At 43.6% G+C, this 24,303-nt stretch overlaps 1 protein-coding gene across 1 annotated transcript; it reads right to left on the reverse strand.

Moving 5' to 3' along the window:
* Nucleotides 1–23,065: 23,065 nt before the first annotated feature.
* Nucleotides 23,066–24,096, reverse strand: LOC138899902 (uncharacterized). Its single transcript, XM_070186601.1, has 2 exons — nt 23,713–24,096; nt 23,066–23,614 (listed from the first exon to the last, which is right to left on the reverse strand). The coding sequence occupies exons 1-2, from the start codon at nt 24,094–24,096 to the stop codon at nt 23,066–23,068; spliced, it is 933 nt and encodes a 310-aa protein (XP_070042702.1).
* Between the last annotated feature and the right edge of the window lie 207 nt (nt 24,097–24,303).

Below are 24,303 nucleotides of genomic sequence, written 5' to 3' on the forward strand. Positions count from 1 at the left end.
TATGAGATCAGAACTCTTCTTAGACTTGATGATGACATCATCCACATACACCTCTATTTCCTTGTGTATCATATTGTGGAAGAGAGTAGTCATGACCCTTATGTAGGTTGCCCCGACATTCTTCAAACCAAACGGTATCATCTCTCTCTTCGATCTTCACTTTTCCTTTTCTCCTTACCTCCGCTAGACTTGTAGGACGGTGATAGAGCTACCATCACAGTGAAGGGTGTAGCTACCTCGACCTCGAACAGTGCCTTTGTCTGCACCATGATCGGCGAGAGTGTGACATGAGATGTTTTGGGGGCGTCATGCTTCCCAAGACACATCCAAACGCTTCATCCAACACAGATAGGTATAGCATTAAAGGTCTCCTGGGCACCAGTGGGACCAATACAGGCGGTTTGTACAGGTTCTCCTTGATTTTATCGAAACCCTTTTGACACTCTTCAGTCCAACTCGTCGCAAAATCTTTCCTCAGCATTTTGAAGATTGGCTCACATATTACCGCCAAATGTGCTGTAAAGCGGCTGATATAATTGAGGCGGTCTAGAAAACTCATTACATCCTTCTTGTTCTATGGTGGCGGCAGGTCCTGAATAGCTTTGATCTTTGACGGGTCCAACTCAATGCCATGACGACTGACGATGAAACCTAGCAACTTCCAGGCAGGGACTCCGAAAGCACATTTTGCATAATTCAACTTCATATTGTACTTTTGTAGTCGGTCAAAAAACTTTCTCAGGCCTGCTATGAGATCAGAACTCTTCTTAGACTTGATGATGACATCATCCACATACACATCTATTTACTTGTGTATCATATTGTGGAAGAGAGTAGTCATGGCCCTCAAGTAGGTTGCCCCGACATTCTTCAAACCAAACGGTATCATCTGTCTCTTCGATCTTCACTTTTCCTTTTCTCCTTGCCTCCGCTAGACTTGTAGGATGGTGATGGAGCTACCATCACAGTGAAGGGTGTAGCTACCTCGACCTTGAACAGTGCCTTTGTGTGCACCATGATCGGCGAGAGTGTGACATGAGATGTTTTGGGGGCAATCAGCCGGCCAAGAGCCTAAGTTTCAGTATAGAATGAGTGAGAGTGAGAGCATAACAATAGTTAGGTCCATTTGGGGAAATTAGGGGAGGGGCTTTATAGTGTTCAATTAACCAAAATCATAAAAGGAAAACATCAATCCAATCATGAAAATAAGGAAAGAGTAGCATGCAAAATGGATTTTGAATTGGATTTGGAGAAAAACTAGACAAACCCTAGTTTGACAGAAATCAAAGATTGGTCGAAGATCTTGGCGAATCGGATAGCCTTGCTATGAATGTATACATATGAAATATTGTCTAGATCTTGAAGATTGAGGATGATTGTACTTGATTCAGAGAGGTAGTACTTGCCAAAATTGGGCAAGTACTAAGTGATACCACGAGCGTATGAGTAATGACGGGTAAATAAGGTAAGCAGATCGTGAAAGGACTCCATAACTTGGCCGGATTAAGAAGGGATTTGAGAGGAGGCGGCTAGGGTTTCTCAGAGAAGAGGAGAGGATGAGAGGATTTGGGTACGGCTGGGCAGAGTGAAATGTGAGGATTAGGGTTTGGGTGGGTAGTTAAAAATAATGGGGTAATCATGGGCCGTTGATCTTGGGAGTTCAATGGCTAGGATCTTAAAATAGGCGGGGCGGGCAGTTCGAAATAGGTACAGACCGGGTTAACAAAAGGGTCGTTTGGTCTGGGCTGTGAGAGTGTGCTAAGTGTTTTTTGGGCCTACCTTGGTGTCACGACCCAAGACTCAACATGTCGTGATGGAACCTATCATAGAACTAGGCAAGCCGACCATCGCAATAAAACTAGGCATTTTTATATTAAAAATAAGATGAAGCAAGTTTAATAGCAATAACTCTCATAAATAGGCGATATGAACAACTGCGACTCGAATACAGATTTTCCCAAAATCCCAGTGTCACTAAGTACATGAGCATCTATACAATAACATAGTCTAAAACACTGTCTTAAGAGGGTAGAATAGTATAAGTAAAACTGAGAGATAGAGGAGGAGAGTCAAGTTCTACGGACGCCAAAGCAGCTACCTCGATAATCTCTAAACGGGTAAAAACTCCAAGATCAGCAACCACTGTGCCCGGATATACCTTGATATGCACACGAGGTGCAGAGTGTAGTGTGAGTACAACCAACTCAATAAGTATCGTAAATAAACAAGGCAAGGTAAGAGAAGCTTAAATTATTGAGGATACTAGCTATTCCGGTGTAGTTCTGCCTTTTTAAACCAACAGAGAACAATATTTAAAACTAACTCATTAAGTTTCGTGAGAAGAATATCCGTGTGTGAATGTGCATAGTTTCTCAAATACCTTGCTTAAACAATATCATGGCATGTAGAGGAAGGAAACAATTAAATCAGATAAATGATCAAGAAAATGCAAATTCCACACGTTGCACAGACAACTCATGTGCTAACAATAGAACTTGCACGGACAACTCATGTGCGACCCGAACAACTCACGTGTAAATATTATCAATATATGGATCCGAACGGATAACTCACGTGCCAATAATATCAATATATGGATCCGCAAGGACAACTCATATTCCAATAACATAATCTGCCCAGCATAGTCACAGGCCTCTAGTCCAAACATATCATACAGGAGTAGTTAAACAAGTATACATGTATATGATGAATGAAATAAGATTCTCATACTCCTGGGCTGGTATAAATGACATGCTAAAGTGTAAGCATGTGCAAAGTGTGCTATCGTAGCTCAAATCTGCAATTTCATCACTGAAAAGCATTTATCAATTTCGTTCAGGGATTAAATCTCTATGTAGCCTCAGCATGGCTCAAATAGATCACATAAACTGTTACAACATGTGAGATATCATAGTTTAATGCTTAACAGTCAATTCTAGGCTTATAAGAACCCAAGCTCAACCCGAACATGAATATATGACACCGATGCCCGCACATAGGCTCATACCCATGTATGTGCGCACCCAACAGCACGTGGTTATCACAAAAATTCAGGAAATCGGTGCCTCAACCGAGTTTAAATAAGATACTTACCTCAAGCAAATCGAATCACTCTGCTAGCAAGCCCTTGCCTCGCAAATCGGTCTCCGAACGCCTCGAATCTATCCACAAACAACTCGATACAATCAATATAAGATACCAGAATCAATTCCATATGAAATTGCTAAGTTCTTATCAAAAGTCAAAAAGTTAACTAAAAACGTCAACCCCTAGGCCCACGTCTCGGAATCCGACAAAAGTCGAATACCCATTCAACCACGAGTCCAACCATACCAAAATTACTCAAATCCGACACCAAAATGCTACTCAAATCCCAAATATTTGGCCTAAGAAGTTTCACCATTTTTTCCAAAATTTTCTAAATCCAATCACTAATTCAATGACAAAAATATCGATGGATTCATGTAATACAACTAAAACCGAGTTAGAATCACTTACCCCAATCAACTCCTTGAAAATCCCTTCAAGAATCGCCCAAATCCGAGGTCTCTAGCTCAAAATATGAAAAATGGGTTCAAACCCTCGTTTTTGGTATTTAACACTGCTGCCCAGTGATTCCTCTTCGCGATCGCGGAAAGTCCCTCGCGATCGCGAAGAACAAAACAAATCTGCCCCCCGCCCAAATGGCCTTCGCGAATGCGGTTGACTCCACGCGAACACGATTCACTGATTCACAGACCTACGCAATCGCGGAAATCCCCACGCGATCGCAAACAAACACTTCGCGTGACCCCAGCTGCCTCACTTCCTTGTACCCGAACGCGATCCACTCTACGCGTTCGCGAAGCACAAGCTTCACAACCTCCAAGACCGCGTCCCTCACTATGCGAATGCGAAGAAGAAAAATTCAACAGCCTTCAAAGACCCTTCGCGATCGCGGACCTATCCACGCGATCGCATAGAAGGAAACTGGAACCCATAGCATCAGCAGACTTCAGCCATCTCCAAAGTCCAATTCTACACCGATAACCATCCGAAATCCACCCAAGCCCCTCGGGACCTCAACCGAACATACCAACAAATCTTAAAACATGATACAAACTTAGTTGAGGCCTCAAATCACATCAAACAACATCAAAAACACGAATCGTGCCCCAATTCAATCCTAATAAAAACTAATGAATTCCAACTTCTATAATCGATGCCGAAACCTATCAAATCAACTCCGATTAAACTCAAATTTTGCACATAAGTCATAACTGACACAACAGACCTACTCTAACTTCCGGAACCAAAATTTAAGCCCAAAAATCACAAAGTCAATTCTCGGTCAAACTTCTCAACTCTCCAAACTTTTATTTTTTCAATTTTCGCCAATTCAAGCCAAAATTAACTACAGACCTCCAAATCACTATCTGAACATACTCCTAAATCCAAAATTAGCTTACAGATCTATCAGAGTTGTCAAAACTCCATTCCGGAGCCATTTACACATAAGTCAACATCTGATCAACTCTTTCAACTTAGGCTTCCAACCTTGGGACGAAGTGTCCCAATTCATTCTGAAACATCCTCGGGACTAAGCCAACTACCCCGACAAGTCACATAACAACAATTAAGCATATAATAAGTAGTAAATGGTGGAACAGGGCTACAACACTCAAAATGACCGGTCAGTTCGTTATATCCTTCCCCTCTTAAACAAATGTTCATCCTTGAACAGGTCTAGAATCATACCTGGAGTCTCAAATAGGCGTGGATATCTGCTCCGCATCTCCTGCTCGGTCTCCCAAGTAGCCTCCTCGACTGGCTGGCCTCTCAAGCACCTCAAAAGGCCCAAGACACCGAGGGCTCAACTTTCCCTTCTTCCCGAACCTCATGACACCCTTCATGGGTGAAACTCTGAGTAGTACCTTCTCCCTCACCATGTAAGCAACATCACAAACCTTTCGATCGGCATAACTCTTCTATCTAGACTGGGCCGTGCGAAGCCGATCCTGATTCAATTTAACCTTGTCCAAAGCATCTTGAACTAAGTCAGTACCCAATAGCCTAGCTTCACCCGGCTCAAACCAACCCCCGGAGACCGACACCGTCTCCCATACAAAGCCTCATACAGATCCATCTGAATGCTTGATTGGTAGCTGTTGTTGTAGGCAAACTCTACAAACAGCATAAACTGATCCTAACAACCCCCGAAATCTATGACACAAGCGCATAGCATATCCTCCAATATCTGAATAGTGCGCTCGGACTATCCATCTGTCTGAGTGTGGAATGCTGTACTCAACTCAACCCGTGTTCCTAACTCTCGCTGCACTGCTCTCCAAAATTGCAATGTAAACTATGTGCCCCCGATCTGAAATGATGGACACCGGCACAACGTGAAGGCGAACAATCTCGCGGATGTAGATCTCAGCCTACAGCTCTGGAGAATAAGTAGTCCCGACTGGAATGAAATGTGCTGACTTGGTCAACCGATCCACAATCACTCAAATAGAATCAAACTTCCTCGAAGTCCGTGGGAGCCCAACTACATAATCCATGGTGATACGCTCATATTTCCACTCCATAATCTCAAGCCTCTGAAGTAATTCGCCCGGTCTCTGGTGCTCGTGCTTCACCTGCTGATAATTTAGGCACCAAGATACAAGCCCCACTATATCTTTATTCATCCTCCTCCACCAATAGTGTTGCCTCAAGTCCTGGTACATCTTTGCGGCACCCGGATGAATGGAATACCGCGAAATGTAGGCCTCCTCAAGAATTAACTCACGTAGCCCATCTACATTGGGAACACAAATCCGACCCTGCATCCGCAATACCCCATGGTCCCCAATAGTCACCTCCTTAGCATCACCGTGTCCTTAAGGACAAGCAAATGGAAATCATCATACTGACGCTCTCTAATGCGATCATATAAGGAAGACTGAAAAACCACACAAGCTAGAACCCGACTGGGCTAAAAAATATCTAATCTCACGAACTGATTGGCCAAGGCCTGAACATCTGATGCAAGCGGTCTCTCACCTACCGGAATAAATGCAAGACTGTCCATACTTACCTCCTTCCTACTCAGGCATCGGCCACCACATTGGCCTTCCTGGGATGATACAGAATGGCAATATCATAGTCCTTTAGCAGCTCCAACCATCTCCGCTGCCTCAAATTTAGATCCTTTTGTTTGAACAAGTGCTGGAGACTCCGATGATCCGTAAACACCTCACAAGACACACTATTGAGGTAATGCCTCCAAATCTTCAATGCATGAACGATGGCTTCCAACTCCAAATCATGAACAAATGGTTCTTCTCATGGGGCTTCAACTGGAGCGAAGCATAAGCAATCACTCTACCGTCCTGTATAAAGACATACCCAATACTAATCCAAGAAGCATCACAATACACTGTATAAGAACCCGATGCTAAAGGCAAAACTAGAACTGAAGCTGTGGTCAAGGCAGTCTTGAGCTTCTGAAAGCTCTCCTCACACTCATTCGACCAACTGAATGGCGCACCCTTCTGGGTCAACCTGGTCAAAGGTGCTGCAATGGACGAGAAACCCTCCATGAAGCAACGATAATATCCGGCCAAGCTGACAAAACTCAGAATCTCAGTAGCTGAAGATGGTCTCGGCCAACTCTGGACTGCCTCTATCTTCTTTGGGTCAACCTTAATCCTCTTGCTGGACACCACGTGCCCCAAGAACACCACTAAACTAAGCCAAAACTCACACTTGGAGAACTTGGCATAAAGCTTCACCTCTCCCAACCTCTGTAGTACAATCCTCAAATGTCGGGCATGCTCCTGCTGGCTACACGAGTACACCAGATATGGCTCACATACACTATTCATCAGATGCATGAATGTTGCTAGGGCATTGGTCAGCCCAAAGGACATCACAAGGAACCCATAGTGACCGTAGTGGGTCCTGAATGCCGTCTTCAGAATATTTGACTCCCGAATCTTCATCTGGTGATACCCAGACCTCAAATCAATCTTAGAGAACACTCTAGCCCCCTAAACCTAGTCAAACAAAACATAAATGCGCGACAAAGGATACTAGTACCATCCTTATTCTTCACAAACAGAACCGGTGCACCCCAAGGCGACACACTAGGCCTAATAAACCCCTTATCAAGAAGCTCCTGAAGCTGCTCTTTCAATTCCTTCAACTCAGCTGGTGCCATACGATACAGAGGAATAGAAATGTGCGGAGTGCCCGGCACCAAGTTAATACCAAAATCAATATCCTTGTCGGGTGGCATGCCCGATAGGTCTGCAGGAAACACATCCTGAAAGTCTCGTACTACCGGAATAGAATCAATAGTTGGAGTATCAACACCAATATCTCTCACAAAAGCCAAATATGACAGACACCCCTTCCCAACCATCTGTTAGGCCTTCAAATATGAAATTACCCTGCTGGGAACATAATCCAGCGAACCTCTCCACTCGATCCTTGGAAACCCCGGTATTGCCAATGTCACGATCTTAACATGACAATCCAGAATAGCACTACATGGAGACAACCAATCCATACCCAAAATCACATCGAAATCAACCATACTAAGCGATAAGAGATCAACTCTAGTCTCCAATCCTTCAATGGTCACCACACATGACCAATACACACTGTCCACAACAATAGTATCGCCCACCAGCGTAGATACATGCACAGGTGAAATTAAGGACTCATGGGACATATCCAAATAACGAGTAAAATAGGATGATACTTAGGAATAAGTAGAACCTGGGTCAAATAGTGTGGAAGCATACCCGTGGCACACTGAAAAAATACTTGTGATCACTGCGTCTGAAACAACGGCCTCTGGCCTGGAAGGAATAACATAGAATCGAACCTGACCACCACCTGATCGGCTTCCCCATCTAGGGTGACCTGTAGATGCCTGAAACCTACCCCGAGCTGGCTGAGCGGGTAGTGTAGTTGCTGGTGCTGGTATCATCGGTCGAGAACTCTTCTATGGGACCCCACTCAACAGTATGGGTCAATCCCTCTTGACATGACTCAAGTTGCTGCACTCGAAACAACCCCTCCTCTGACGGAGCTATTGCTCCTGATAACCCGAGGAACTACCTGTAGAAACCTTAGAAGACTTACCCGAACGATCACTATAAAAACCGTGGGTAACTGATGCACCACGATAAATTGGAAGAGCTATCTGAGAGGGCCTATAAGGACGACCCTTGCTGTGGTGGGACAGACACCCAGAAGAAACACCACTGAAACTACCCGAACCACGAGGCCTCTTAGCCTCCCTCTCCTCATGCTCCTGACCGCGGACCAACTCTAGCCGCCGAGCAATATCAACCACCTCGTCAAACCTAGCACCTGATGCATTCTCCTGAGTCATAACAAAACACAACTGATAGCTGATGCCATCAATGAACCTCCTAATCCTCTCCCTTTCTGTGGGAACCAACCAAATCACGCGACGAGACAACTTTGAAAATCTCATCTCATACTGGGTCACAAACATACCCTCCTAGCGTAGCTGCTCAAACTGCCTACGCAACTCCTCCCTGCAGGTCAATGGCGCAAACTTCTCCTAGAAGAGAATGGAGAAATCGTGCCATGAAAGTTGTGCAACATCGGTTGGCCTGCCCCGCTCATAGGTCTCCCACCATCTAAAGGCTGCCTCCGTCAGCTGAAAAGTAATAAATGAGACCCCACTAGTCTCCAGAATACCCGTCATGCAAAGACTCTACTGGAACCTATCCAAGAAGTACTGAGCATCCTCTGATTCTGCCCCAATGAATGCTAGAAAACCTCTCCAGTCTCTTCTACTCCTCATCACTCAGAATGGGACCCACCTGGGCTTGAGAAACTATAATCGCCTGGGCTGGTAGTACCCCCAGTGTTTGGAGTACCTGTACCACCTGCTCTAGAGTACGGGCGATAGGAGTATGAGTACCTCCCCCGGCCTAAAAAGTAGATGGTGCGGCCTGAACTGAAACCGCCTGAGCAACGCTAGTGCATACAATCAATATCTGGGCCAAGGCCTCCTGAAGGTCTGTAATCACAATGGGGACAGCTGGTGAGCTGGAGCAACTGGTGGGTCAACAGGTGCTATTCTAGCTGCTGTACGAGCTGCACCTCAGCCTCTACCGTAGCCCCGACCTCTCGTGGCCCTAGCTGGTGGTATTAGTGGCCATCCGCCCAATCCGGTAGCACGTGTCCTCACCATCTCTGAGAGAATAGAATAACAAAAGTTTATTTTTCGGAATCAACAAATTCGCACGACAAGAATATAAGAATGTGAAGTTTCCCTAAGGGTTTGGCAGCCTCTCGAAGATAAGTACAGACGTCTCTGTACCGATCCGCAAGACTCTACTAAACCTGCTCATGACTTGTGAGACCTATGCTACCTAGGCTCTGATACGAACTTATCATGACCCTAGAGCTCAAAATGACCGGTTGGGTTGTTACATCCTCCTCCACTTAAACATACGTTCGTCCTCGAACGTGCCAAGAAGCGTTCCGGAGAAGCCCAAAATTGCTGATTAATACCTCGTACCCCTACCCGTGCCACCGCAACCCATGTGAGCACATTATCTCGAGTCCGACTGATGATCCTTCCTGCTACCTTAGCCCACAAGACTTAGAACCAAATTCCAACTTGCAAAATTCTCTATGAGGCGTGATTCTAAGATACGAACATTGTATCAATCTCAACACGCTGAACCCAAAACATGATCACTCACTCATGCTATAATCACACATTGCACCGCATAATTCATATGCCCAATATAACATCCTCCAACCACAATAGCTGCAAATTCACGAATCTGACGCTCGTAGTATATATCATAACACATATAAGTCCGGTTCCGACCCTCACAATACTGCAATGATGAAAGAGATGTGTAGAAATTCATAACCACCCGCCAAATCAATAATTCATGGAATTCCTCCGCTCAACAAGAACCCTTGCCTCATTCTTAACTGAAAAGTTCCATTCACCCTCTAATATACCTTATATAAATCCGATTGCACTTGTTTCTGGCCTAAAAACCTTGTCTCGCCCATTACAAGATGCTCGATTGACAAGCCACATCAAAAACCACCTAAAATCTCATACAATGACATTAATGCGTCAACAAGCCACAACATGAATATGACCAACTAAGGAAAAGCAAACTCGAGTAAAGAACTATCCAGCCCACGTAACGAATAAAATGGCCAAACAGATGTTATGAACCTATCTCAGAGTTGAGAAACAAGGCACACAAAATAAATATAAGAAATCGTACTCAACATCTCACATTGCGGTGTGCAAACCGATCCGCACATGATATTGTTGCGGCATGTAACCCGATCCAAACATAATACCCATGGCGGCGTGCCACCCAATCCACACATAACAATCAATAAGGAAATACCTACCAAGTCAAAATGCTCATACCCACGAAATGCCCGAATATCGATGTCACGCCCCGACTTCGGAGAGTGCGACCAGCGCTCAACGGAGGTAACCCTGCCGAACAAGCCTGCTGGATTTCCTTCTACCCAACTCACCCATAAATAAAGAGAATATAAACTTCATTAATTAATACCACAAGGGTTCATGAACAACACTAGTTCCATCACCATTAGTTACTTCATTTATAAGTCTCCAAAACAATACATTTCACATCCATAGTTTTATAGTGGAAGCATGAGATACAATTACGACATCTTTAGTTTAACATTTCAACAGTAATACACAACTCACACTATGTCTACGGAGCCTCTAATAGATATAAAAAGGTAAAATGATGGTGCCGGCAACAAGGCTCCGACTAAACCTCAAAACATAATACACACGGAACAAAAGATGCACAACCCCAGAATGAAGTGGGGCTCGCCAAGTAAGCTGGGAAAAAGTGTACCGCTATCACTGGTCAATACCTCCTACTGTGGAACCACATGTATCCATTAAAGATGCACTGCCCGCGGAAAAAATGAGACGTTAGTACATGTCGAATAATACTAGTATGAAAACCAAGACACCTGTTCAAGGACTTGGAAATACAACATGAATATGATGAATCATGGTAACAGTCATAGGGCTTATGTAGCCATAAAAGTAAAAATAGATTTATTAAGAACTTTCAATAACACTTATAAATTTCAAGTCAGGAATCCTTTACAACTACCTTTATACAGAGCGTCCTTGTCGCCTCACCCCAATGTATGCGGGTGGAGGTGCAATCACAATACCAGAACTCTATACAAAGCGGCCCCGCCGCCTCACCCCAGTGTATGTGGGTGGAGGTGTATTCACAATACCACAAATATATACAAAGTGACCCTACCGCCTCACCCCAGTGTATGCGGGTGGAGGTGTAATCACAATACCACAACTCTAGACAAAGCGGCCCCGCCGCCTTACCCTAACGTATATGGGTGGAGGTGTAACCACGATGCCACAACTCGAGTTCCCAAAATAATAATAATATGTACAAAAGAGTTCCCTTTTAATCAACTGTTTGGCACCTTTGGCCTTAGCAAGTGTAAATTCATAAAGTTTTATCATATGAGAAATAAGTGTTTAATCACATTGATTTCATATAAGATCTTCTTCTCAAAGGGGTAAAACATGATTAATTCAAAAATAGAGAATCATTAACACACCAGGGTTCTAACACGTTATGCTAATCGGGCATCAATTCTACTAGTTTGAATACTCCACATCAATAGCATTCCATGTTCAAAATTTACACGATGGAGTTTTGTAATAACACGGGAATTCCAATACCAGAAAAAGAGTTTAGCCTTCATACCTGAAATTTGACCCTTAATAATACTACGATGGTCCATCACACTAAACAACTTCAATCTACAACAATGCAGCACAATTGCGCCAATATTAGTAAGATTTCTATACTTTAAGTCATTTAGACTTTTTATCAAACATCTAATGTGTATATCTTCCTACAACCTCCTTCAATGGAATTTCTTCACTTAAAGACCACACCTTGCACACCAATGATTCATCTCACAACTTCCATTAGCACATGCATGCCCAACACTTCACTCCCAACCCATAAATGTTATCAATTAATTTATTTTACAATCTCTACAATACCAACACAACCTAGGTTAGGCACTTATGGCTTCTAATCACCATCCCATAAGTCATAACACATATTTCATACATAATTAATCACCATAGATTAGTTAGAGATGGTAGACATACCTCTTATAGTGAAACTCTTGAGAATCCCAACTTGTAGTGTTCTTGACCAATTTGGAGATTTGAATGGAAATCTATGGATCTTCAAGATTAATCCTTGCTAATATAAGTGTTTAGGAGTAGTAATCAATTCAAAATACTCTAAAAACATTACCTTGGTTCATGGGAGGGAAGTATAGGACGGATTCCCCTTGATAGAGCAAGCCCTAGCTCAAAGAAATGACTTAGCCACTCTCTCTACCCGGCCTTGGAGGCATTTATAGGGCTCCTACGTGCGTGGTCACACACCTGGGCAAGTGACCGTGCGTCTGGCCGCACACACAAGGCAGAATACCCTCTAATATGCGCGACCGCGCATCTGGGCATGCATATGGCATAGGTATGGCAAAATGGCCATAACTTTCTGTAGAAATATCCAAATGCCAAACGGTTTGATGCGTTAGAAACTAGACTCAAAGGGCTTTAACTTGATGTGTTTGAAATCGGATCTTGTGTGAATTTATTTAAAACTTTAGCCTATTGCATAGTTCCCAACATGGCTTAGTTCTAGGGATCTCCTTAGGCCCTCAACTATATCCAATACAACTCCTACACTTAATATCATGATCATTTAAGTTTTTATAATCCTTAACCCCTCGTGGAAGGCAAGACGACACTTAAGCGACTTGTGAGCGTGCTTATGGCCTCAGACTAATAGGAAATTTGAGGGGCCTCACATCCTCCCCCACTTAGGATCATTCATCCTCGAATGAGGGTTAAAATCCTCCGTTAGCATCTAATGTGACCCAACAATTACTTCGCACACCAACAGTCCCAAATTTGACTAACTCCCTAAATTTCCAAAATTTTCGCTAGTCTCCCCTGTAATTAGGCCTATCCACCTGCCAGAGAATCCCAAAACTAGTCCTAACAACATAACCACAACACAAAAATGTTAAACAATGGAAACAACACCGGCCACAATGCCATAAACATTACACTACCAAGAAGGAGAATCCTTAACATAAGTTGTACAGGGGGAAACAAAATTTGTAGAAAGTTAGCTTTTAACATCATGGACACAATTACATAGCTATTCAAATAAATTAGGATACTTCTTCTTCATCTATTCCTCGGCTTCCCAGGTGGCCTCTTCGACTTGTTGGTTTTGCCATAACACTTTCACGGAGGCAATCTCTTTGTTTCTCAACTTCTGGACTTGCATATCAAGAATGGCAACCAGAATCTCTTAATAAGTCAATTCCTCATTAACCTCTATAGTCTCAATCAGAACAATAAGCGATGGATCTCCAACTACCTTCTTCAACATGGATACATGAAACACTGGGTGCATTAAAGACATCTCTGGAGGTAGTTCTAGCCTGTAAGCCACCTGACCAATCCTCTGAGTGATTCTGTACGGTCCGACATACCTCAGACTCAATTGTTCTTTCTAACCAAACTACATTACACCATTCATAGGGGAAACCTTCAAGAATACACAATCATCTTCTTTGAACTCCAAATCCCTACGATGCACATCCGAATAGAACTTTTGATGACTTAGAGCAGTTTTCAACCGTTCTGTAATGATCTTAACCTTCTCTGTATCCTGATGCAATAGGTCTGGCCCTATCAATTCTGCTTCCCCAATCTTGAACCGCCCAATGGGAGATCTACATCTCCTACCATATAAAGCCTCGAACGGTGCCATCTAAATGCTAGCATGATAACTATTGTTGTAGGCAAACTCTATGAGTGGAAAATGATCATCCCAGCTACCCCTGAAGTCAAGAACACAAGCTCACAACATATCCTCAAGCGTCTAAATAGTTTGCTCTGCCTTCTCGTCAGTCTGCGGGTGAAAGGCTGTACTAAGATTCACCTGAGTACCCAAATCTTACTGAAACCTCTTCCATAAATTAGTCGTGAATCGTGCCCCCCAATCAAAAATGATAGAAACTGGAGTGCCATGGAACCTGACTATTTCTTCGATATACAACTGAGCATACTGTTCCGCTGTGTCGGTAGCCTTAACCGACAAGAAGTGTGCTGATTTCGTGAGTCGGTCCACAATTACCCAAATCGAGTCGAACTTACGAGGAGTGCGAGGTAGTCCTACCACAAATCCATATTAATCATTTCCCACTTCCACATTGGAATTTCTATGTTCTGTACCAACCCACCGGGCCTTTGGTGTTCGCCCTTCACTTGCTGATAATTTGGACATCTCGCCACAAAGTCCGCTACATTCCTATTCATATCATTCCACCAATAGACCTCCCTAAGATCATGATACATTTTTGTAGAGCCCGGGTGCACGGAATACCTCAAAGTTTGAGCCTCGATCATGATTCTCTCCCGGAGACCATCTACATTTGGAACACATAGACGCCCTTGTTACCTTAGTGTACCATCACCCATGCCAAGAGAAACGTCCATGGTCTTATGTTTATGAATACCCTCCTTCAATTGCACCAACAATGGATCATTGTATTGCTTCTCCTTGACTTCCACCACAAGCAACGATTCGGCTCTATTTTGCACAATCACTCCTCTTTTACTGGAATCTGCAAGACGAATTTCCAAATTAGCCAACCGATGAACCTCATTGGCAAATAGCCTTTAATATGCCTCTAAATGGGCCAAACTACCCATAGATTTCCGGCTAAGAGCATCCGCTACAACATTAGCCTTCCCCGGATGATATAAAATATTGAGGTCATAATCCTTGAGTAACTCGAGCCATCTTCTCTAAACGAGAAAGACAATTATATTGCTTTGATATCTGTGAACAATGTGTATTATAAATTATTAGAACCCCCTTTAAATAGTAGAGAAATTCCACTTATGGTATAATTCTAATTACAGAAAGAAATCCCATTATTAGCTAATTAATCATTTCTGATTTGATCCGTTCCGAGATTTACGCCATAATCCTCAACAAGTCACGGATATCTTGCCTTTCTGTTATTGTGCTATCTTCAATCTTGCTCGATGTCTGTCTCATTTGGCTTCGATCGCTACTAGCCTCGATCTCGACAAGTACCTCGATTCTGAACTAGGTACCTTATCCTCGTGATTTGTTCCGTTACGAGGCCATCCTTCGATGCAACCTCCCAGTCTCGATCAACTAGTAAAATTGGGTGGGCCCGTTTTATCCGTATACAGATAGTCCCCTCATTTTTTGGAGTGAAATGACAAGAAATGAATTGAGCCTTCTATTTTCTACCTCGACCTGTCCTGACATCATCCTCATGATGTAAGCGATGGGAGTGACCAAAACGTCCCGCTAGTACAGTTCACCAAGTCATTAATAAGTGTCAGTTGGTGGTCGGTCACTAGTGCATTTGAACCGTCACCGCGAATCCAATAAATAGACCCCTTTCCCATTGATTCAAGCTTTACTTTCACTTCCTTCTAATATCCAAAGCTTTTACATCTCTTAAGTTCTTCCCTTCTACAAATCTTCACAAAAATAGACCCCTTTCCCATTGATTCAAGCTTTTACGTCAAGTACTATTCCATTGATTCAAGCTTTTATGTCAAGTTCTTCCCAATAAATAGACCCCTTTCCCATTACATATCTTACATCTCTTAAGTTCTTCCCAATAAATAGACCTCTTTCCCATTGATTCAAGCTTTTACATCAAGTACTATTCTCTTCCTCTTCTTCAAACTTAAACAAAAATGGCAAAAACATAAAAAACGGTACCACAAAAAGAAGCTGCTCATCTTCTCAACCGGCCGGCGGAAAAATGCCGGTGGAACCCCATCTTGAGGAATGCATTCCTGGGGGTGCGCGCTAAACTCTGATTTCAAGACCGATAAAGCCTCATCGATTCCTGGTCGATGCAAGCCAATGTCGAGGTAAAGAAACTGGGAGGGCAAAGAGGTGGTGATCCCGACCCCCGAAGAAGACATCACCACCCATGTGGAAGGGTTTCTAAGTATTTACACTTACCCTTTAACACTGGGCCCCCTCGACCCCGTCATTGTTAATTTTTGCCATCAATATCAAATAACCCTAGGCCAAATCCATTCTTCCTTTTGGCGAATTGTTATTCTACTCTGATTTTTTGCGAGCAAAGTCGAGGGGCTCCCTTTCACCCTCAACCACCTTATCAGATTGTATAGCCCCCCCACCTCTATCGAGGTGGGTTAATAAAACTCCAATATCAGGCTACCAAAGTGTTGTTCTCGAGCATAGACGAGGACAAGGATCGAGGTTGGATGCGCCAATTCGTTCAAGTGAGGACTTCCGACCTAATCCCAGCCGAGAAGATGCCATTTCCTGATAAATGAAACATGAATCGTAACTACCGTCTCACTGTTAGCTTCCATGTATTATTTGTTCCTTTGTCTTTTCTCATTGATGTCTTTTCCATGATGTAGCGGTCGCTTGGATGCCCTGTGCAATTCCCGACCTCGAGAGCTGGGTTCGGAACCTAGCCTCGACCTCTACATATGCCGAGTGCTCATGGCGCGATTTAGCAAAAGGCCGATGGGAGGCCAAGAATCATGGTAAGCCCACTTTTTGTGTATTTGATGATATGATTAAGATGCCCTTCTTCTACCTATTCAATATTCTCGTATACAGGCCTGGGCAAGGATGCGGTCATGAGGCCCTCATCTGGTGAGGAGGAAACTTTGACATCGGTTTCGAAGCTGGTATAAGAAAAGGAAAAGGACCTCAACCTCCGAGTATCCAAAGCCTAAGAAGAATACGATTCGTAAGCCTAAGAAAGACATTGTTGCCCTGCCAGCAGATGTGATTCAACGGCTAAGGGAGGAAGAAGAAGGAGATGAAGACGATGGCTCGAAACTTGTGGCCCGAGTGAAGAAAACCATCGAGGCCCCAAAGGTCTCTGAGTCGATGGTGGTTGAGGAGATTCCGCCTCGAGCCGAGGGCGTCTTGGAAAAGGACTCGGGCAAAGTCCCCAAGTTGTCGGAGATCGAAGATGCCTCCCGCCGAGATGAGGCGGGTATGTCTGAAGGGGCTGGATCTGAGGCCCTTCGCATCGAGGAGAATGCCCCAAATGGCTCACTTGGGGCAATAGATATTGGAGACTCACCGATTCTCCCTGCGTTTTCCGATGAGGCAATTCAGGAGGCCCAAGCTACGAGGACTCCCGAAGTAGACGGGGCCCATGGAAGGGAGGACCCCTTCCGTGGTTATTTTATTGGGGTCGATGATGCTACCGACTTGAGTGAAGCATTGAGTCTCCTCGATGAGGCTCAACAAGCCTTGAATCGGGTGAGTCTCAACTCCCTTTGTCGATATTATACTTAGTATATTTCTTCTCTTCCTGTCTAATTTCCTTTCTTTTTTTCCATATAGGCTTTGGCACTCCATCAGGAGGCATTTTCAAAGTCTCGAGTAGAGCTGATCCGATGTAAGGCTGACCTCCGAGGGCTCACAGAGGAGAGAAATGCCCTTAAAATTCTCAGTGGGCAAAAAGATGAGGCGATCAAGGACCTCCGAGCTGAGTTGGCCAAGGCTCACCAAGATCAGATCGACCTGATCGAGCAGGTAATGAAAATCTTAAAAGCTCATGGGCTCGATTCGGGAATGGTGGCTAACATTTCAATCTCACAGCTGCAGCAGAAGGTCGAGAGTATCGAGCAGTTCCGCGAGGAGGTCAACATGATGAAGGCAGAGACCATGGGGTGGAAAAAAAGTATAGACCGCTTTGCTGCTGAAAAAGAGGTTGCTCGAGCCCAATTGTCATCGGTCAAAAGTCAGCTTTGAGGCATGAAGGATAAAAGCTCAGCTCAGGTAAATAAAATACAGGAGCTCGAGGCTCGGTTGGATTCCAAACATGTAAAGGCCAAATCAGAAGCTGAAAAGGCATAGGCCGAGGCAAAGGCAATCGTGGCCATCTACCGGGCTGATGCTGAAGTCACTCAAGTCCAAGCGAGAGAGGCAGCCGAGACCGCTCAAACTCAAGCACATTAAATTGCTGAACTCGCCAAATACCAATCTCGGAGGGAAACCCTCGAGGAGATCCATGCTCGAGGTTTCGATCATACCGATGAGATAATAAAGGCTAAAGAGCATGAAACTGATGCTAGAGCACTGGCCTCTTCCGATGATGATGATGATGATGGAAGCAAGAGCGGGTCCGAGAATGGGGAGGACCTCGATTGAGAAGAAGCTGCCCCTAAGGAAAATTAGGAATCTTAGGCTTTTTCTTTTATGATTTTTTTTGTGCGGGACCCTGATCCGTCCTTGTAAATATTTTTCGTATATATAAAAGATCTTTTTTCTCTTTGACTTGTCTTTATTCTATTTCCTACCTCGTAAAAATTCTATTTTATTTATGCCTTCATGCCTTATGGAGAGTTTGCTCACAAGTTTAGGACTTTAGGCAACTAGACCGAAGTCGGACAAGTGTAGTCTTTAAAATCGAGTGAGTACTTGCTCGAACTCGAAGTAGAGTGACCCTTAGGTTTTAGTTGAGTAAGGACGATTTCTCAAACTCAAAAAATAAAATGACCCTTAGGCTCTTGAATTAGGCCGATATGGCCTCAAAAGAATGCCTTTTCCCCTTTTTCGACTTGAAAAATTAATCATAAAAATTTGTCACGCCTTAGCCCGAGATAAAGTTTTGCCCATTAGGTTTTTCGAGGATTGGTGTTATCGAAATCCTTTGCTTTGTTATGACTTAGCACAAAATTGTCCGGGAGTTCGAACAATTCGATACCCCTTAGGGTTTTTTGAGGGCCGATATTATCGAGACCCTTAGTAATTCATCCGAGGGTTGCCTTTTTAACCGGTTTATGAGAATATTTGAAGGCCTGTTTTATAACAGAATTCGGACGTCTTCGAACTGTGTTAATTTGGCCGTAGCCTTTAGTTTGGGATTTGCCCCTTAGGCTTGTTTCCCTGCTATACTTCGAACTCGTTCGAAGTGTCAGTGCTCGAGTGGGGTGGCCTTGGCCTATAAAATCGAGGATTGTTTTTTTAAGGTCTTACGATTTCGAGGTTTAGTAATTCGATCATGTCGATGTTTTGGACGGCAGTCCCCGAGTATAGGGTAAATTGTTTGAACTTTAGTTGTGATCGGCCCTTAAGCAAATTTCCACAATAGATCATAAGTATGAAATTTTAAAGTATAAATTTCTCTAAGGCGTGGAACATCTGGTAAGGAAAAATACTTCTTTCAATAGATTATACATGCGTACATGTTTTGCCATTAGGACTCGAGTAATCTGCATGGATACGATTCATTTGACCATTTGGTCTTTTACCTATCGAGACCCTGTCGACACGAAATATTTTCCTTGTAACTATCCGAGGGTGATGCCCCCCAGTATTCGAGATTGATTGTAAAGGAGCCTCGGATACTGTTGAATTGCTCTAAGTTAGCACGAACAATGGTTGCCTCGTTAAAAATCTTGCCGGAAAAACCCATTTGGGACAAAAAACGGTCTAAGGGAAAAAGAGTGCAATGCGTGCTTTCAGACCTAAGGACTTTGTGTTTGAAGAATCCTTTGGTGTCTTCGATTAAATACCTGCAAATGGTTAGTATAAAATATAAACGAAAATGAAGAAGGTCGTACCTTAGCAGTAATATCGTTTGAGGAGTGATATGTTCCAATTGTTTGGTAATTGTTCGTCGTTCATCGTGCCAAGTTTGTAGGATCCATTTCCAATGATATCAAGGACTTGATATGGTCCCTCCCAGTTCGGGCTAAATTTTCCTTTATTTGGGCCTCAAGTATTGAGGGTGACCTTCCTCAGAACCAAGTCCCCGGTTTTAAAGTATCGAAGATTGGCTCTTTGATTGTAGTACCTTTCGATCCGCTGTTTCTGTGCGGCCATTCGAACGAGGGCGGCTTCTCGTTTTTCATCTAGAAATTTGAGGCTTGTATTCATAGCCTCGTGATTTGACTCTTCTATTGCATATCGAAACCTGACGCTAGGTTCCCCGACTCTAACCGGGATCAGAGCTTCGGTGCCATATACTAAAGAGAACGGTGTTGCCCCCGTACTAGATTTTGACGTTATTCGATATTCCCAAGGACTTCGGGCAATATTTCTCTCCATTTTCCCTTAGATTCGTTCAATCTTTTCTTTAGATTTTGAATGATTGTCTTGTTTGTCGATTCGTCCTGTCCTTTCCCACTAGGATGATATGGCGTCGACAGGATATTGTTTATTTTGTGATCTTCGAGAAACTGTCACTTTGCTGCCGACGAATTGCTTTCCATTGTCGCATACGATCTCGGCAGGCATCCTGAATCGGCATATAATGTGGTCCCAGATGAAGGCTATGACTTCTTTCTCTTTAATTTTCTTGAAAGCATGTGCTTCAACCCACTTAGATAAATAGTCAGTCATAAACAAAATAAATTTAGCTTTACCTGGGGCCGATAGTAGAGGGCCAATGATATCCATTCCCCATTTCATGAATGGCCATGGGGATAAGACTGAGTGGAGTTGTTCTCCGGGTTGGTGAATCATCGGCGCATACCTTTGACATTTGTTGCTCTTTCGAACTAACTCTTTTGTATCCTTTTCTATATCGACCCAATAGTATCCTGCTCTGATGACTTTGTGAACCAATGATTCGGCACCAGAATTATTTCCGTAGGTGCCCTCGTGGATTTCTCGTAAGACGTAGTCGGTATCTCCTGGTCCCAAACATGTTGCCAATGGTCCATCGAACATCCTTCTATATAGTGTTCCATCTTCGGCCAATGTGAATCGTGCGGCCTTCGTACATAGAGTCCTCGATTCCTTAGCATCCGATGGAAGATTCCCGTTATTTAGGTACTCGATATATTTGTTCCTCCAATTCCAGGTCAGAATTATGGAGTTGATTTTGGCGTGGCCTTCTTCGATTACTAACCTTGAAAGTTGTACGATAGTCCCCGAGCTAATCTCGTTGTCTTCGACTAATGACCCTAAATTTGCAAGGGCATCGGCCTCGCTGTTTTGTTCTCGAGGCACATGTTGTAGGGTCCATTCTTTAAACCGATGTAGAGTCACCTGTAGTTTGTCCAAATACCTCTGCATTCGATCTTCTCGAACCTCGAAGGTTCTGTTGACTTGGTTTACCACAAGCAGGAGTTACATTTGGCGTCGATGACCTCTGCTCCCAAACCTTTAACTAGCTCGAGACCTGCAATAATGGCCTCATACTCAGCCTCATTGTTAGTTAACTTGGAAGTTTTGATAGCTTGTCTAATTGTATTACCTGTGGGTAGCTTCAAAACGATGCCTAGCCCGGACCCCTTCACGTTCGAAGCGCCGTCTGTGAAGAGGGTCCGCACCCCTGATGATGTACCCGACTTTAATAATAGTTCCTTTTCGACCTCGGGTACGAGGGCTGGCATAAAGTCGGCCATGAAGTCCGCTAAGATTTGAGACTTGATGGTCGTTCGGGGTCGATACTCGATATCGTACCCACTTATCTCAACGGCCCATTTGGCCAATCGGCCAGAAAGTTTGGGCTTATGCAAAATATTGCAGAGAGTCACCACGCAGATCGGGTGACACTAAAAATATGGTTTTAATTTCCTAGAGGCACTTATTAGGGCAAGCACTAATTTTTCTAAGTGTGGTACCGGGTCTCGGCCTCACCTAAAGTTCGACTAACATAGTAAACAGGAAATTGCATACCTTGCTCTTCTCGAACTAGGACCCCACTTACCATAATTTCCGAGACTGCTAAGTACAAGTAGAGTTGCTCGTCTGCTTTTGGAGTATGAAGCAGTGGCGGGCTTGAGAGGTACCGCTTTAATTCTTCCACTGCTTGTTGGCATTCTGGGGTCCATGAAAAATTGTTCTTCTTTTTGAACAGTGAGAAGAACCTGTGACTTCTATCTGAAGACCTCGAGATGAATCGATGTTAATCTTTGTACGGCCTTAACATTGTCCATGACTGTGATGTCTTTGATTGCCTTAATCATATCGGGGTTGATTTCGATCCCCCGATTCGATACCATAAAGCCGAGGAACTTGCCCGAGCCGACCCTGAATGAACATTTCTCCGGGTTGAGTTTCATGTAGTATTTCCTTAGTATATCGAAGGTCTCCTGCAAATGTGTCAAATGATCTTCTGCTCGTAGGGACTTAACTAGCATATCGTCAATATAAACCTCCATTGATTTACCTATTTGTTCTTCAAACATTCGATTTACTAAGCGTTGATAAGTGGCACCAGCGTATTTTAGTCCACGCATTACATTATAACAATAGGTGTCGTACTTAGTGATGAGTGAAGTCTTTTCCTGATCCTCTGGGTTCATTTGTATTTTATTGTACCCGGAGTAGGCATCGAGAAAACTAATAATCTCGTGGCTGGCCGTGGCATCGATCATGCGATCGATATTTGGTAGAGGAAAAGAGTCTTTAGGACATGCTTTGTTTAAATATTTATAGTCTACGCACATTCTAAGTTTATTTCCCTTTTTAGGGACTACGACTACATTTGCTAACCATTCGGGATATTTTACTTCCCGAATAGATCCTATTTTGAGAAGTTTGGCTACCTCGTCCTTGATGAATGCATATTTTACCTCGGACTAGGACCTTTTCTTTTGTTTTACCGGGCAGAACTTCGGGTCCAAGCTCAGTCGATGAGTAGTTATCTCCGGCGGGATCCCTGTCATATCTAGGTGGGACCAAGCAAAACAATCCATATTATTGGTAAGAAATTTAATGAGTTTTTCCCTCAGCTTGGGGGTTAACCCCATACCCAGGTATACTTTTCGATCGGGTAGATGCTCAATCAGTATGACTTGCTCCAGATCTTTCACTGTCGATTTGGTGGCGTCGGAATACTCGGGGATTATGAAGGATCAAGGGGTCCAGTAGTCATCGTCCTCGTCCGTTCCCTATTTCTCCGACTGAGTCGAGGCTGGTGGTTGTGGTTTCTATTTAGCTTTATGTTTTCCTTTGGACTCTGATCCCTTTGTTGACAAAAGCGCCGATACAGGTATTACTTCATCGACCGCGAACATCTCTTTGGCAACATGTTGTTCTCCATACACCGTTTTTACTCTATGACCATGTGTACCATGGTATTTGCATATTTTATTGGGGTTTCTTTGGGATGGATCAGTTTGTAGGGATCTGGGCCATCTAGTATATTTGATTCTCCCAATGGCTGACACAATACCTGATGCATCGATGTTCAAGTTGTATTCTGATAATCGCGGTGCTTCTGTAGGATCGACATCTTTATCGAAGCCACTTTTGCTCATGAGACCTCGAGAGCTCTGTGCTCGATCATTCCTTCGATCATTTCGGATGGGATTGAGTCCTGGGCCGCTGTTTCTATGATCTGCATTGTATGGTTGATACCGATCTCTGTTCGACCGGGGTTCTCTATCAATATCCGTTTGAGTTCTGTCGACGGGCCTGTTTGGATAAATGGAACCGGAAGGGGTCCCCAATTGATCATCCTTGACCCTAATCTTTGACTGGTACCGATTATGCACATCAGCCCAGGTTACTGCTGGATATTTAATTAAATTATGCTTTAACTATCGTGATGCCACCGAACTTCGTTCGTTCAAACCTTGAGTAAAGGTTTGAATAACCCAATCATCTGTGATCGGTGGTAGTTCCATGCGTTCCATCTGGAATCGAGATACGAATTCCCTAACATTTCGTTGTCTTTTTGTTTCACCTTGAAGAGGTCCGACTTCCTAGTTGAAACCTTTATTGCTCCAGCATGTGCCTTTACGAAGGAGTCTGCAAGCATGGCAAAGGAATCGATGGAATTAGGCGGCAAATTGTGGTACCATATCATTACTCCTTTCGACAAGGTTTCTCCAAATTTCTTCAGTAGAACAGATTCAATCTCATTGTCTTCCAAGTTATTCCCTTTTATTGCGCATGTATAAGAAGTGACATGCTCATTAGGGTCGGTGGTCCCATTGTACTTAGGAATTTCTGGCATTCAAATTTCTTCGTAATGGGTTTCAGAGCCGCACTTGGAGAGAAAGGCTTTGTATGAATTTCTTTGAATCCATACCCTTTAGAATCGGCGGTGCCCCCGGTATTTGGTCAACCCGGGAGTTGTATGTCTCTACTTTCTTGTCATTTGCCTTGATTTTCTTTTCTCCCGATTCAATCCATTTAGTGAGCTCCTTGAGCATTTTCATAA

This window comes from Nicotiana tomentosiformis, chromosome 10, assembly GCF_000390325.3.
Source record: "Nicotiana tomentosiformis chromosome 10, ASM39032v3, whole genome shotgun sequence".
In the NCBI taxonomy this organism is placed as follows: domain Eukaryota; kingdom Viridiplantae; phylum Streptophyta; class Magnoliopsida; order Solanales; family Solanaceae; genus Nicotiana; species Nicotiana tomentosiformis.